General features: G+C 45.0%; 1 protein-coding gene across 19 annotated transcripts in view; it reads right to left on the reverse strand.

The window, feature by feature from the left end:
• fhod3b (formin homology 2 domain containing 3b) overlaps positions 1-17,289 on the reverse strand; it is a 678,530-nt gene that overhangs the window by 43,327 nt on the left and 617,914 nt on the right. For all 19 annotated transcript variants that reach the window (XM_038796751.1, XM_038796753.1, XM_038796754.1 and 16 more), the window contains 3 exons: positions 16,537-16,698; positions 11,284-11,474; positions 16-208 (listed from right to left, as the gene is read on the reverse strand). In XM_038796751.1, the coding sequence (XP_038652679.1) occupies positions 16-208; positions 11,284-11,474; positions 16,537-16,698 (546 nt within the window). The remainder of the gene's footprint in view (positions 1-15; positions 209-11,283; positions 11,475-16,536; positions 16,699-17,289) is intronic.

Here is a 17,289-nt window from a genome sequence, read left to right on the forward strand (position 1 = left end):
AATGATGCTACTTACATCTGTAATCATTTTGCCTCTGGTCTTGTTTCTTTCCCTGTGATTGGCTCGTTTCTGCTTTTGCTGTAGCACTCGATCCCTCGTGGTACGGTATTCAAGAGCAAACTCACTGATGATCTTACAGAACTTGTGAATGTTCACCTCTCTGATTGCGTGTGGGGGGTGTCCCATGAAGAGTAGAAATGCATGGAATCTGCAGATGAAAGGTGGAGGAAGGAACATGCTGCTTAGAACCACCAGTTCCCACGTTGCACACTATCACACGCGATCACTGGACCAAATCTTGCATGCATGACAGGTCAACAGTACAAAGAGACAAACAGCAATAGAATTACAAAGGCTTAACAGGAGATTCTTAAGGACAACATTTCTTCGGGAAGCATTTTCGCAGACACAATCATTTTCCAATGTATATGAGCTTGTAGTGATGGGTTACGTTTGAGAGATAAAAAGAGTGGGGACGGGGAGCGAGTAAAATTGGATGATTTCACATATTTAGGGATCCCAATAAGCAGGTTTCCGACGTACCACAGTAATTTTGCTAAACTGGAAGGCCAACAGATCATAATTTGGTTTCTCCCCTTCAATGATTCTGAATTTGGTGCACTGACCCAGATGCACAGCTAATTGTGTAATTGCAGTCTACACTAGTGTCTCACTGTTCATAGAATCCACAAACTGTCACTGTTGTGGAGCATTGCAGAATGAGCAACAGATGGGACAGCTGCAGGCTCATAATGCTTTAAAACAATCACTTCAAATATTTGGTGGAATAATAAAACAAATGGAAACTTCAAACACATCTTTACATTCAGCAAACTTTCAGGGTGGACGTGGGGGGGGGGGGGGGCGGTGGTGATGGGGGGGGAACATATTAAATTCCAACTGCACGTACTGTGAGTGTTTGGGTTCGAGTTTGCATGGTGCCTTTTTGGCACACTTCAGGGATGTCTATAACTTCTGCAACATGGTGGATTAGTCAAGACAGAACTATTAGCTGATTCCACCGATCCAACTGGGTAAGCCATATATAGGCACCTGGGAAAATTTTTAGACATTGGAAATAATCATAACATCCCCCAAAAACAGGCCGCAGGAAAATACAATCGCAGATGGGTACAGAGTGTGCAAAATAGCATGGTTCTCCCACGAGGTGGTGAAGCATCCCATTCATTCTTTATTCTGTAATGTCTGCCACATTTCAGAGTTAATGTGATACTATATTCTACCACCAGATAGAGTTAAGAAGCAGATCTATAAAAAGGAATGCCTCTCAGACCTCTGGGAGAAGGTGTAAGGAGGAGCAAGGAGAGGCTTAGAGTAGGTGTGACTTAGAGTAGGTGTAGAGTACTGTAGCATAGATATAGTTTCATCTTATTTATTAGTCAATACCTTGTAATGTGTTTGAATCATAATTTGTGTAGTGTAAATAAACTACCTTTGTTTAATAACATAGTTTGATGTTTTTTGGCTACACTACAACTTTAATCCATCCCTAGAAACTCAACAAAAAACATCACATGGTACAAGGTAGTGGTTACTAGGTAGTTTAGATAGTATTAATGCAGACGAGAGAAGAAAAACAAATTCTCAAAACAAACAATTTTTTTCGGAGAAGAAAAAAAAAAATTTTTTTTTGCATAAGACTCAGATCTACAGTGTGGAAGCCAATTGCGTCTATTAGCTCGGACAAGTCGAAGCTTCGTGGAGGGACTGCAGGCTCCAAAGCATTTCAGGATATCGGGTAATATCGATTCCAACTGGAAAACTTTTAAAAAGCAGTTTAAAAACTACCTCTAAGCCTCCAACCTCGATGTGGCCAGTGACAAGCGCAAGATTGCGCTGTTACTACTAATCGCTGGACCGTAGGCTATAGAATTGTATAACTCGTTCCACTTTGAGAATGAAGTTGTGAAAAATAAGTTTCATGTGGTAATTTAAAAATCTGATCAGCATTGTCAGCCTCAAATCAATGAAAACCTCTGTAAAAGATTGCTCAAAGAACTGAAACTAATGTTGCAAGAATCTAAAAATAGAAGTTCCGAAATGTTAGTGCCGGAATGTGGCGCGAAAGTACACAACGTGGTTGATGCCATTGAAGTTGTGGCGCAGCTAGAAAAACAGCGCGCTACAGAAGGTGCCCGTTTTGCGCAGGCACGCTTGGGAAGAAAGGGCGATCTGGAAGTTGACCATTCTGCGCATGTGCATGACCATGTTGCGCTTGCGCACTTGAAAAAACAACGCACTCCAGAAGTCGACCGTTCTGCGCATGCACATGACAAGTTTGCACATGATGTCAAGAGCGTGATGACATGTAGACTTTGTGGACACGCCCACTCAAGAAAGAAATGCCCAGCGTTCAGGAAAAAATGTGCAAAGTGCAACAAATTAAACCATTTTGCCTTGCAATGCAGAACATTAAGGAAATCTTAACAAAGAGCTGTGGAAGAAATTTACAGTATGAAACAAGCAGTGAATTTAACCAAATGCACAAATAAAGAAGATAAACTCAACATCATAGAAGCCGAATTGGATTTGGAAGGTATGTTCGATATTAACACAACTGAAAGTGTAGACAAAGGAAATTTCAGAAGCTGAAATGATAAACCCAATCACAATTGTTCAAAATCAAGATAATTGAACAATTCCAGTGATGCTGAATGCTGCATTAATCAACTGCAAGCTCGTCATGGGAACGAGTGTCAATCTCCTCAGCCTCTCTGATTTGAACCGCCGGAACGTTCAACCGACAGTTTTTGATGGACAGATACGGCTGATCGCCTAGTGAGAATGCGATTGAAACGCTAGGGGTATGTGACCTAGAAGGATGGATGCACAATCAAAGTCACATTGTGCAATTTGCCATTGTGGACACAAAACGAGTGTCCATATTGGGAGCGAAAGCGTGCAAAGCCCTGAACCTCGTTGAGCGACTGTACATTCAAGACAGCGTGAAGACAGAGGATCATTGTAACTGGCCACGAGATATGATGCCGCAGTCATCCGATGAGGACAGCGTTGAAACAGATGATGAGCCAGACGAGGAAGACTACGAAGGTCTGTCTACTTTATTTGCAAGCAATGACGAGATGATCACAAGTAGCGTACAAGCTGTGGAGGACAACGGCGAGATTGACAGATCTCAGCTGGACTGTGCAGAGGCTGACAATGGCAACAGCGAACAAATCAATTGAGAGCACATCAATTGTGAACAGCCAACAATAAAATGAAGACATCTTGGAGGAGTTGACTCCAGATGAGAAGCACAAGTGCTCAAAGATACATCAGATACTCCAAAGGGAACTGATACTAAAAAGATCAACAGTACGTCAGATAATCCAAACGGAACTGATATGAAAACACTCAAAGGTCCATCAGATAATCCAAAGGGAACGGATAGTAAAAATTTCAAAAATGAATCAGATAAGCCAAAAGGAATTGATCGGGAACACAAAGAGCAACTACAGAATAACTGAATTTGCACAAAGGTACGACTTTGACCAAAGAACAACTAGCCAATACATGGCAATTCAATGGATACAAAGTATTGGGACTTGCAGTAACTCTTACCAAACCATGCAGTATGGGATGCAATCCAGTTAGCAAACAAGCTAGGAACACAGAATATTGTGTGAAGAACACCTACCATTCGTGACAGCACAGACAGATGTGCGTGTATAAACCATACCAGGTTCATGTATGACAGCACTAATGCCAGGAAGAAAAAGAGCAGAAAAAAGCAGCATTCCAACAAATTGCAACAGTTGGCACTTGCTCAAAAACCAGAAAGCCAACCAGTTTTTAGAGCAAAGACAAGAAATCGACACCACAAACACAGAAAAAAAGACCATGTCAGGCACCAAACGTGGTTCAACCAGTCGAAAACCCGATCAACTGAACTGATGACTTATTGGTTGTGTACCACACTACTACAGTGAATATTGAGTACAGACACGATTCATGAACTGTAAAAGTTTGATAACTACATTGTTAACCTTTCACAGTAGGTATATTCCCATACACGTATGTATGCATGTTTGAAAAATGTTTTCAAACATTTTCAAAGAAAGAGGGATGTGAAATTATGTGTAATGTCTGCCACATTACGAGTTAATGTAATATTATATTCCACCACCGGATGGAGCTGGGGAGAAGACCTATAAAAAAGGAATGCCTCTCAGACTTCTGGGAGAAGGTGTAAGAAGGAGTAAGGAGAAACTTGGAGTAGGTGTGAGTGAAGATAGATCAGCAGTAGAGAGTTCTGTAGCATAGATAAAATATAATAAACTAGCTTTGTTTAATAACATAGCTTGATGTTCTTTGGCTACACTACAACTTTAATCCATCCTGAGAAACTCAATAAAGAACATCACACTCATCATAACCAATGGAAGATGCCATATATAAAAAAGCTCCAGCAAACTTTGGCACTCATTTCACATTTTCTTCAACCTTTTTCCTGAGGATATGGGTTATGAATTTAAGTGTGCTTTACTTCTCTTGGATTCAATGATGTCAGCTTCCCATTAGCAATCTGAACATCTAGTTTTCATAGGAGATGCCTCACCCTGTCTAATGTGTACCGTTATGATAGAACAACTCATAACCTCCTTATCACCTCGAGCTGATAGCCATTTCTTTCAGAAGATGCTATGCTAACTGGTCTGAAAATACTTGACAGATAAATCAGTTGTGGCCTGATGAAAAATTAAGTTGCTTTATTTCACAACAAGTTAAGAGTTATCATTATGTGAGATTCATATAATTCAGTTGTAGAAGTTATCTTTGTGAATTGATACAAAGTCAAGTACTTCCATGATTCCCCAAAGCAACAAGTTGCCTTATAGGGCCTGAAAACTGAAGTGAAGTGAAAGTCGCCATAGTGCCCGAGGACCATATGTTGGTCTTTTTTGAGGGAGAGAGAGGCGACTGGTGGCGATTGAACCACACCTCAGGCGAGGGACAAGTTTCGAGAAGGTAGGGCATTCATGGATAACCTTAGCCAGCAAAGGAATTGAACCCACACTGTTGCTATTGCTCTGTATCATGAACCAGTCATCCAGCCAACTGAGTTAACCCATCCCTATGATGATGTCTTAATGTATTACTGATTTTGAGCCTACCAAAGTTTTTTCAGCTCATCTTCCCTAATAGCCTTTCCAAACAGCCTAAGTCTCTCTGGTTGCAGAGCGGAATTATAAGACTTTCCAGCACAATGGGGATGAGGTGGTTTTCAATTATCTGGACCAACTAATGAATTGCTTAAGTTTTGATTACGGAGGAAACAACTTCTATGTCACGTGCTTTAATTTGCACATCAAGCCTGTTTGGCAAGGTGGGGTTGATTTTAACTTTTGACTGGCCCATCCATCCCAGGAGCAAAAAGGTCGAAGCTATTTTGAGGACTGACTTCCTCACAGAATTGTAACTGGTGCACTGCTCCACAAAGTAACATACTATTACAGCTGGGTGTGTTGAGCACAATCCAATATTCAGCGGTCCAGAACTGCCAGCCAGCAGGAAAGCAAATTGGTGGCAATGGGGTGGTCGTCAGAGGCGCGGAGGTGCCTGACGAGCAGCAGCCCTGCTTCTTCCCATGAGAATCACTCCCGTTTCTTCTGGCTTCTCAGACTCAAACTGGTTGTGTCTGAAAATGATATTCATAGCCCTATGTATATCACAGAAATCTGATTTGCGGAGCTACACAGTCCAGTGGTTGGCCCCTTAAACATGGCAACAGTGGAGTGGTAACAATCCAATTTCAAGGCCACTGCCCTGCCAATGCCAATTTCTACAATTTTTACAATTCTAAAATTGACCCCAGACACTTAACAGGGCGGCACGGTAGCATAGTGGGTAGCACAATTGCTTCACAGCTCCAGGGTCCCAGGTTAAATTCCCGGCTGGGTCACTGTCTGTGCGGAGTCTGCACGTTCTCCCCGTGTGCGCGCGGGTTTCCTCCGGATGCTCCGGTTTCCTCCCACAGTCCAAAGATGTGCGGGTTAGGTGGAGTGGCCATGATAAATTGCCCCTTAGTGTCCAAAAAAAGGTTAGATAGTGTTACTGGGATAGGGTGGAGGAGTGGGCTTAGGTAGGATACCCTTAACAAGAGCCGGTGCAGACTCGATGGGCCGAATGGCCTCCTTCTGCACTGTAAATTCTATGAATTCTACGAACGACTTGGAGAAAATTTGCTTTGCCTAAAGGGCTCTGGAGGTTTCCAAACCCAAATTTCTGTGAAGAACTGGCCAGAACAATCCAGTGACAAGCTTGTGCCTCTCGTACAAAGTCATCAACAATTTGTATTTAGGATTTTTAACCTAGTGCAAGATTCCAAAGCGCGTTACAAGAAAATGTTCAAACAAAGAGAGATTGAATAAACTGGGATTGTTCTCCCTAGAGAGACGGAGGCTGAGGGGGTGACCTGATAGAAGTTTATAAAATTATTAGGGGTATAGATAGAGTGAACAGTTGGAGGCTTTTTCCCAGGGAGGAAATGACAATTACAAGGGGGCACAGGTTCAAGGTGAGGGGGGAAAGGTTCAGTGGAGATGTGCGGGGAAAGTCTTTTTTACACAGAGGGTGGTGGTAGCCTGGAATGCACTGCCAAGTGAGGCGGTTGAGGCAGATATGTTAGCGACCTTTAAGACTTATCTGGATATGCTCATGAACAGACGGGGTACAAAAGGGGTCAGGCGGTTGGTCTGGATAAGATAAGTGATCAGCGCAGGCTAGGAGGGCCAAAGGGCCTGTTCCTGTGCTGTATTGTTCTTTGTCCAAAGGTCGACACTGAAATCCTTGAGGAGATATTAGAATAGGAAGATCATAGAACATAGATCATAGAATTTTACAGTGCAGAAGGAGGCCATTCGGCCCATCGAGTCTGCACCGGCTCCTGGAAAGAGCACCCTACCCAAGGTTAACACCTCCACCCTATCCCCATAACCCAGTAGCCCCACCCAACACTAAGGGCAATTTTGGAGACTAAAGGCAATTTATCATGGCCAATCCACCTAACCTGCACATCTTTGGACTGTGGGAGGAAACCGGAGCACCCGGCGGAAACCCACGCACACACGGGGAGGATGTGCAGACTCCGCACAGACAGTGACCTAGGCCGGAATCGAACCTGGGACCCTAGAGCTGTTAAGCGATTGTGCTATCCACAAGGCTACCGTGATGTAGGCTTCACGGGTTATTTTGAAAGGAGGAAAGAGCAGTAGAGGGGCTTAGGAAGGGAATGCCAGAGTTTAGAGCAACACCAGATGAATGCATGGCTGCAATTCAAACTAGGGATGCTTAATAAGCCAGAATTAGAGGAGTGCAGAGATCTTTGAGATGTGTTGTGTTCATAGAGGATACAGAGGGAGGGTGGGGAAGGGAATCTTGAAAACGAGGATGAACATTTAATAGGCAGGACATTTGTGATCTGGGGGAATCATGCAGATCAGTGAGCACAGGGGTGATGGGCGGAGGACGCTGGTGAGAGTTAGGATATGGACAGCAGAGTTTTGGTTGAGTTCAAGTTTGTGCATAGTGTAAGTTGGCACTGACTATTTTGAGAGATAACCAAGACATGGATGGGAGTTTCACCAACAGCTGTGCTGAGGCAGAGCTGGGGATGAGCAAGGTTCTGAAGATGAGAAGTAAGCGGTTTTGGTGATGCGCGGTTGAAAAAACATCCCATGGTCCCAAGGTCGCAAAACCTCAGATCGTGGCCAGAGAATGGAAGTCGTAGCTGTTGTGTTATGTAATTTGGAATAACGCAAGCTGCCACTTGATGCAGTTTTGAGTAAAAGATGCTCCAGACTTGGAAGTGAGTTCAATGTGTTTTATTGAACTATTAGCACAGCTCTCAATGAGTTCGACTCTCTGCTAATCTAAATGTAGTAACTCAGTCTAACTGAACCAGGCTTGCTCTAAGCCACGTGCTGGGGTGTGATGCTGAGGATACACCCTGTCTCACTCTGTAGATGTTGGTCTGTGGAAAGAGGCGGGGTGTGAGTGGCTCATCCCTTTTATAGTGAGATACCGCCCCTGAATGTCCTGCCTGCTCAGTGGTCGTGTCCTATTCAATGTGTTCATTAGCTGCATGTTAGGGGCCTCACGGTAGCATGGTGGTTAGCATCAATGCTTCACAGCTCCAGGGTCCCAGGTTCGATTCCCGGCTGGGTCACTGTCTGTGTGGAGTCTGCACGTCCTCCCCGTGTGTGCGTGGGTTTCCTCCGGGTGCTCCGGTTTCCTCCCACAGTCCAAAGATGTGCGGGTTAGGTGGATTGGCCATGCTAAATTGCCCGTAGTGTAAGGTTAATGGGGGGATTGTTGGGTTATGGGTATACGGGTTACGTGGGTTTAAGTAGGGTGATCATTGTTCGGCACAACACCGAGGGCCGAAGGGCCTGTTCTGTGCTGTACTGTTCTATGTTCTATGTTTGCATATCATGACAGTAGCAGCGACTGAAGACAATGGCTTTGGTCTTCATAATATTTAGCTGTAGTAAAGTCCGGTTATGCAGCCACGCTTCTGAAAGAGAATTGGAGAAAACTTTGAGGAGAACAAATTGTAGGAATGTGAGAAAGAGCAGGATAGTGGACTAAATGGATCATTCTTTGAAATGGCCTGCACACATTGATATGCTAAACAGCCTCCTTCTGTGCTCACCTAATCAATAATACCCATATTGCTTGTTTTCAATCAGGTTTTCATGGTAACAAATATGATTTTAAAAAAGGAACCATGTTTGAAGAGAGTTAATTCATCCTCGTCGTGTGCCAGACTTAGCCTGATCCAGTTCAAGGTGGTTCATAGGGCTCATATGACTGTGGCCCGGATGAGTAGGTTCTTTGAGGAAGTGGGGTATAGGTGTGGACGCTGTGTGGGAGGCAAATCATGTACGTATGTTCTGGGCGTGTCCGAAGTTGAGGGGATTCTGGCAGGGATTTGTGGACGTCATGTCAGAGGTCATGGAAGGGAGGGTGACTCCGAGTCCAGGGTTGGCAATATTTGGGGTATCGGAAGATCTGGGGACCAAGAGGGGGAGAGAGGCCGATGTTCTGGCCTTCTCCTCCCTGGTGGCCCGGAGACTGATTTTGCTGGGATGGAGAGACTCGGAACCCCCAAAGTCAGGAGCGTGGGTCAGCGACATGGCAGGGCTTCTCAGCCTGGAAAAGATGAAGTTCGGCTTGAGAGAATCAATTCAGGGGTTCGCCCAGAGGTGGCAGCCGTCCATCGACTTCTTCAGAGAAAATTGAACATCAGCAGTAAGGGGGGGGGGGGGGGGGGGGGAGGGGGGGGGGGGGGGGGGGGGGGGGGGGGGGAGAGTAAAGAGGAAAATGGGAGGCATGGTAGTGTGAGACAAGGACAGGGAATTAGGAAATAGGGCGGGGGTAGTCGGGAACGATGTTTTTAGGTTTTTTGCGTGTGTCGGCCCGCGCGGTTGTTTAAGGAGTGTTAAAGTGTTAAACTGTAAACTGTGAAAATGACAAATGCTTCAATAAAATATTTTCTAAAACAAAAGGAACCATGGTGTGTAGTTATAGGGAGCGATTTAGCAGGACAAAAACATTATCCTGTTTTGGGAGCGTTTAGCGGCACTTTGCGTTTTTTTTTTTACCTCGGTGGGGAACGCCCGCCAAGGCCACATTTACACCATTTCCTGCCTGATGAGCTTGGCTTGCCAGTGCAGGAAGGTGATTCACGGATCACGGCACCATTTTTAAATGCAGCCCTAATCTTTTGACCCTCCTCAGCCACCCCACTGCCGCTCCTGACCCCGCACTGCACCCAACTTAGCTCTTAGGGGGTCATCGAGCCCCCTCACCCCAGCTCAGGCAAGGGAGCCCAGACCTGATCCCTGACACGGCCAACCTGCCACCTGTGCACTGCCGGCCTGACACTGCTCCTGCCATCCTGGATGTGCCACCCCAGCATCGCTGCCACTCAGGCACCCTGGTACCACCCTACCCAGAGCCCGACCACCCAGGGATCCCAAATGGCCCGAGACCCCCTCCAGGTGCGGTTATGCGTGGTCCATGTTTGTGGAAACCAGAACTAAACTTCCCCCTGACAAGGTCTCCCACGATCGGCCGTTAGATCTGAGGCGCTGGGAGAATCTGGTACAGACATATGTAAATGAGCCTAATGGCTCATTTAAAATTGCTAACATGGATTTCGCCAAGCGAGGGCGAGATTCAAATCGCCCGATTCCATTGAATCTCACGAGATTTTCAAGCTTTGCAAATCTTGCACGGTAGCTGGGTGGCAAATCACAGTGCCATGGGGGACAGCTCGAGGTGGGCTGACCTCAGCTTGCATTGCACGTGCACCCCAACCACCCCTCCCTGCCCTGGTGAAAACACACCCAAGGGGAATCCAGCCTCTTAACCAATGGGTTTGGGTAACCTGCGATTTTCCCCTTCTTCCTTGCAGGAAACAATCACCCTTTGATGACTGGTGAAGATCAGGAACACAACGCAGGAGGGGCAGGAGCATAAAGGGGATTGAATTAAAGAAGTGTCCTCTCATTTTATGGCATGCCCCTTCTGACCCACAACTTATTACCCACCCTCATGATTGGCTGATGATCTATTGAGCTACGATGCACCTTCCTTCCAAACCCTTCTCTTTGACCATTACTTAGGTGTCCCATTACAGCATCACTCTGTCGCTTTTCTCAATCTTGGGGACATTTCCTCCTTTTTGTAAACCCCTCCTCGCGACGGCCATTAGTATAACTGCAGCAAGCAAGTTATTGCATCATGCCACAGCACTTAGCTGTCAACGTTCAGCTTTAAATATTCTCAGCAATCTGTTCCCTGACTGTGCCCACCACCATCGCCGCACCCACCCCACAACCTCAAGAAACGTTTGCACACTCAAAATATTTTTCATCTTCACATGAATAACATTATTTCAAAAGGAACCAAGAGGAGAAATAAAGGAATATTAAAATGAATCATAATACTCTGCAAATGTTTAATTTTACCCACACCCAGCAACCTTTAGTTTTATAAAACAAGCACTTTGCTGTGATCTCTTGACCAGCATTTTGCTCCTATTTTTTTGCAACTCCGGCCTCGTCTCAACCCTTTTGCCTCGCTCTGGGTGAAAAAAAAAATCCCCAAAACAAAATTAGCCCCATTTCCCTTCTTTCTGGAATCGCAAAAACTCTGTAAACAAAAACGATCGTGTAAACGTCTTTTACATTCCTCACAATAAAAAAGGAAGTAATTGGGGCAATTTGGGAAACGAGCGTCCGCATCTCGTACCTGTTCATTACTCTCCTGTGGACAATTTTTAAAATGATGATCCTCTCGGCACAATCCTTCAGAAACTCGGACATCTTCTGCTTCAGGGTAGATTTGATTTCGTGCTTTGCAATAGCCTTCAGGTGGTCCCATGAGGCTTTACACCTCCGCTCCAAATGACAAAGGTTTTCTTGGAGCTGGTCAAAGTCCACCTGAGAATAATGAGTTTTTAAAAAAAATTAATCTGACGTTTTCTTCGCGATCGCTTTTTATCCTCCCCGCCTCTTGGTTTAATGTGACCTCCTCTATTTCGGAAGTTAAGTTTCACACGAACAAGCAGACAAGGAGCTGAAGTAGAAAAGTCAGTGCCGGAAAAATGGAGATCATTCAGGAATGAGCTGTTAGACTACCCAGAGCCATGCCTCATCAGAACTTTATTCAGACTGGGCAGTGGGAGAGGGTATAATGTTATGGGCCAGGGTTTAGAAAACTCCCAAGTATATCATAGAGTTCACCTGACCCATGACTTTTAATAGATTTTGGTTATGGGGAGCACAAGTCCACTCTCCAGGTGTTATGCAACAGAGACCTTAAGTATTTTAAAAACAAAACAATGTTTATTCTATGAACTCAGGTTAACATTTTATAAACGCACAGTAAATATCTTATCAACGACCAACACATGTAACCCCACAGATACAATACCCTATAGGTAACCCTTGATATCTTTCCGAGCAAATCCATAAGTTCAACCCTTTTTTAAAAACAAAGACAGGTTTAAATTCTCTACAGAAACAGGTATTACTTTGAAATCATCAAGTGAGCTGAAGACATTCTTCAGCTTGTAGAGAGAGAGATCATTACACATCTGCTTGCTCTGAATACAGCTCTGCAACTCTGAAAACGAAACCAAGAAGAGAGCCACACTTTACAGCTCAAAACAAAAGTAAAAGACAGAAAGACAGCCCAACTCCACCCACACACTGACATCACTGCAGCGATCTGATAAACACCCATTTCTTAAAGTACATCCACCTGACAATAACAATGCTTCTTTTGATGAAAAATAGTCAAACTGAAATGTTAACTCTCATTTTCTCTCTCCAAAGATGCTGAATGTTTCCAGCATTTTCTGCTTTGATTTATTTTGACTTCTTAGATTTTGATCTGAATACGGCTCAAACTAATGGGACAGTTATCTCCTGTAAGGACACTCGGTGTAATAAATTTGACAGTGGCAATTCTATTACAAAGGCCAGGAGGAATCGCTGGTGCAGGAATTTGAAAATGAAATGAAATGAAAATCGCTTATTGTCACAAGTAGGCTTCAAATGAAGTTACTGTGAAAAGCCCCTAGTCGCCCCATTCTGGCACCATTTCAGGGAGGCTGGCACGGGATTGAGACATCGTATGTGCAGCAAGTTGGGGCTGAGTGCGTTTTTGGGGAGCGTGAGTATGATCTGTGGGAACAATTTGACAATGACACAGAATGATCAAAAACCAGCAATATTCCATTCACCACTGTGGCAGTATGCACATTGAGAGCGCACGAACATTTGCTGACATTCTGACTTTTATTTAATTTTGCTTTGTTGCATTATCCACATCAGGGCCAACCGTAGCAGCCCAGCGTCAGCTGAGAAGTAGAGGGGGGTGGGGGCTCGAGGGAGAAATAACATGAGGCAACGGGTCTCGAAGGAGAGACTTTTTCCTCGCACAAACCTGGATATAGCTCATTAAGGATGCAGAATATGTCCATTGTCTGGCATGCACAGCACACAGGAGAAACTTAGAGAATCTTGCCCAAGCTAATTTAAGTCGAGTTCAGCATTGAGCTATGGACTGAACTGAACTTTAGGATAGTCTGTTGCAAGCAGGCACAACAAAAGCAGAGATCCGGTGAGCACAATCTCTGCCGGATTTCACGGGCTCCAACTGCCCATTCTGAGGTCCTGCCAGAGAAATTCTACCCCTGAGCAAAATTCTTGGGGGTCTGCTTTTCAGGTGGTGAAGCATTTTGAGACAAAGGGACCTCAGGGATTCAGTGCAGCTCCTGTGCACGATAAAGCAATTAGTTTAACAAATGCTAACTCCCAACTGCTCCTGCATTTGATTTACGGCAAATAAGAGTTACTCCAGTGAGAAAGAGCCTGCAGGAGTAAATATCCCAACAGGAAAAACTGGATCGTAAACCTGTCATTAGGTGGCTGACAGCAGCATTACAAAACACCCCACTCCCATTGCTGGGCCAAGCCAGCAGATTCTTGTTGCTGGTGGCAAAATGACAAACAAAAATGGCCGCCTGCTTTAAGAGTGTGGGGAAGTGGAAGGGTAAAGGGTCAGCGTTAGGCCTCCCCTTTGTACGGCTGAGAAATAAAAGCATAAGAAGAGAAATAATCTCGACAGCTATCAATTGCCTCCTGTAAAGCGACATTTGAAAATCAATTAATTTAAATATAAAAAGTGAGCTGCATTTTTGTGAGGTAACATTTTTTATTGCACAGCATGTCGTTTTACGCTTGGCTGCCGCGAGATTGATTGATTATTGCATCCCCTGTAAAGGCACAAGGAAACTAAGAGTTTTGAGAGATTAAAGCACCACAGGAGAAACGCATAGAGAGGAGCAAACTGAACAATTTTAAGAAGTTACATGCAGCTTCAACATTCAATTGCCACGTTTCTAATCTGTTTCTGTTTAACAGTAATAGCATCAGGGAATCAGTAGCAATCTCCCCCCCCCCCCCCCCCCCCCCCCCCCAAATCGCCTCCCCTGTGGCTCAGTTGGTCGCAATCTAGTCTCGGAATCACAAGGTTGTGGGTGCAAGTCCCGCTCCAGAGACACTGCAGTGAGGAACTTAGGGGAGGCAGCACTGTCAGTTGTGCTGTGATTAGGATAAAACCTTTGGCCCTGAATGCTCTCTCAGATTCCAAGGCACTTTTCAATGTCGAACATAGGTCTCCAGAGTCAACATTCCTCCCTCACAGGAAAATTAATCACTCAAAATCGAGATTTCGTCTGAACATTATAGTATGAAAATTAATTCTTGGGCCTGCTTTCATGTGCAAAATGTCCCATTTTGGACGCGTATAGCAGGGTCCTTCTCGGTGTCTGCAGCGCTGAGAAGGACCCCAGTATCAAACTGGATTCTGGGTATTTTTCTTGGCCTTGGTTGAGAATGGCCCGTTGCGACTGCACTTGCCTCACTTCCTGCACTGATGTGCTGAGCTCGCTAGTGCAGGAAGAGAGCAGGGCGTCGTTTTTTAAAAATGCCATCCCGATCTCTCGACCTCCCTTGGATACCCCACCGTGGCCTCAAAACTACCCCACTGCCCCAATGTGCCACTTAGGAGGTACTCAAATACTCCACTCACCCCACCTCATAAGGGCAACCCCAGGCCCAATCCCTGACACAGGCAACCTGGCACCTTCACCATGCCAGCCTGGTACCCTGGCAGTGCCTGGGTGACAATGCTAAGGTACCAGGCTAGCAGTGCCAAGGTGCCCAGATGCCAGCAGACGTGCCAGGGTACCACCCTTCCCAGAGCTCGACCCCACTGGGAGACTCCAGTGGCATGGGGACAACCCCCCCCCCCAGGTGCCGTTACACCTAGTTTATGTGGGCTTGTGCCAAACGGTACCATAGCGAGATCTCCTGGGCGCTATTGGCTCATTTAAATATGTTAATCTGGATCTCACCCAGCAAGGTGATCTTGCAAGGCGTTCCGAGCGTCGCACACGGACTTGCCACTTCACTAAGTCAGATGCAAGGCCATTCGATTGCGACACTTATGCTCCCTACAATTCAACAATTACCAGGCTGTAATTTCTTGGGACATCTAAAATGGTGAAATGTGGCATATAAACCTACTTCACACTTTCATTTATTAGATAAATTGAAGGAACGTAGAAAAATAAATTATACAAATAACAGCTTGCAGGCCAGTCAGCAGCTATAAATAGAAGGTACATGTTACGATGTTTCAAGTCTTTACCTTTCTTCTATTGCTGATGAGTGCAAAATGTTCACACTCATTTGTGACTCCTCGAGTGGAGATACACTGCGTATCTGAGGAGTCACGAATGAGCGTGAACATATTGCACTCATCAGCAAACATCCCCATTTCTGTCTGATCCACAAACCAATGCAAAATAGTCATCTTCTGGTGCACTGTGTTGGGCATTTGTCCAAGGAGGAATAAAGCTTGAGAAAGAAAAGAGAAGTGTGCACAAAAAACAACAGATGATGGAATTTAAAATAGAAAAGCCTGGAGAACGAAATCCAGCATTGAATCAGAGAGGCAAGCTGCCATTTTGAACTCTTAACAAAAAGGGTTAACCCCATCAGGTGCTACCTAACCATCTACGTTTGATGCACGTTATTGCTTTTATATCTACAAAGAGTTTTGCCCTCAAGTGGATCTTTTCAGAGGTAGTTAGAATCGTTGAGACAAACTGAAGCGGTTGTTTTACTTTGTTTGACATCGGTCCCGTTCATCTCTGGAGAGACCAGCGAGACTTGCGTCATGCACTGGGGCCCAAAATGCAATGATGGTCTGTTGAGATGGTGATTCTCAGTGGCAGATAGAAAGTTTTGGCAGTAGAGATAGAAGATGAGTGATTTTCTTATTGAATGGGGGTGCAGGCTGAGGGGGGGGGGGGGGGGGGGTGCATGGTCTGCTCCTGCTCTTATTTGTTATGCTTTGGGAGAATAGCAGAAAATGCCCCCATGAAGATTGTTTTTTGTTGCTGTGACTGTCCGCAATTGCCCTCCTGCATTTAGGTGTATTGCCCATTTGCTGTGGCGCAGAAAGCAGCAGCGGTCTGATCGGCGCTGTTCCTGAAATGAAGACATTTAAGTTGCTGGCCTCAGTAACCTGCGCCACACATGGGATACGCGAAAGAGCTATTTTTTCAGATAGCATTACAAAACTTCCAATCTCCTGGCTGGATTCCACATGTCATTTTACAACCTTGCCCATTTTGTGAGTAACATATCAAAGCTTCATATTTCCCAATTCCAAAAAGAGTCACGTCTGACTGTTTGACGCAGTATTACAACTTGGAAATCAGTGCGAGGTGCGTCGATTACCAAAACCCCATTTAAATGCAGTGGGTGGGTAAAGGGTTTTCCAAAATACCCCGGACCCGCTCAATTCGTGAAGCTCTGGAGGGAAATGCAGAACAAATATTTTGTTGCCTTCTGCCCGGGCTGGAAGACACAGCTGCAACATCTGGATATTAGACAGACAGAGAATTTATTTTCGCTGACATACCTTGGCTGACCTCGTGATGGCTCCAATCTCAGAGTACAGGTCTGAACTATCTGGAAATTTCTCCACCACTATAGTTGCTATGTGATGCAGCAGAGATTGCTTATGCACCGTGTCTTTTACTTCCGGTACTTTCTCCAGGTACCCCAGCTCAAAACCTTTGGCCTGCCGGGAGAAGGGGAGAAAAAAATACTTACTCCTCAAAGATATATATTTAGCACTTTCACTCAACCTTTTATTAATTTCCAAAAAAGTAGAACTTTCGAGCTGGTAATCGTGGCTGAGACGGCTTGAATAATTTGAACATTCCAGGGCCTTTGCCTCAAATGGCAGGAGACCCTGGCTTTACTTAAGCAGATAATGGTACAATCATGCAATCAAGGGCGATTTACTGTCAGTGATTAAGTCAAATGCTTAAAAACTAATTGCCCCCAACAGGAAGCAGAAATAGGAGGAGAAACTAAATTTGTGGATGCCCTAATTAATCACACCCCCTGAAAATAATAAATTTGTCTAAGTTCCCCCGCCTGTTCACCATACAGTGACTCTTGCTGACAAGTCTGCATGTGGGAGTTCTGGCCAAGGATTGGAGTGGGCTCAGGCTGCAACGCACCCCCCCCCCCCCCCCCAACTTGAATAGCCAGTCAATACTTTGGAATCTGGGTTGAGGGCTGTTTATTGCACCCCAATGCGAATCAGTGTCTTTGGGAGAGGATAAGAGAAAATTGAGGGAAGGGGATATGAAGGACACAGAGT

Source organism: Scyliorhinus canicula, chromosome 5 (assembly GCF_902713615.1).
Source record: "Scyliorhinus canicula chromosome 5, sScyCan1.1, whole genome shotgun sequence".
Classification (NCBI taxonomy): Eukaryota; Metazoa; Chordata; class Chondrichthyes; order Carcharhiniformes; family Scyliorhinidae; genus Scyliorhinus; species Scyliorhinus canicula.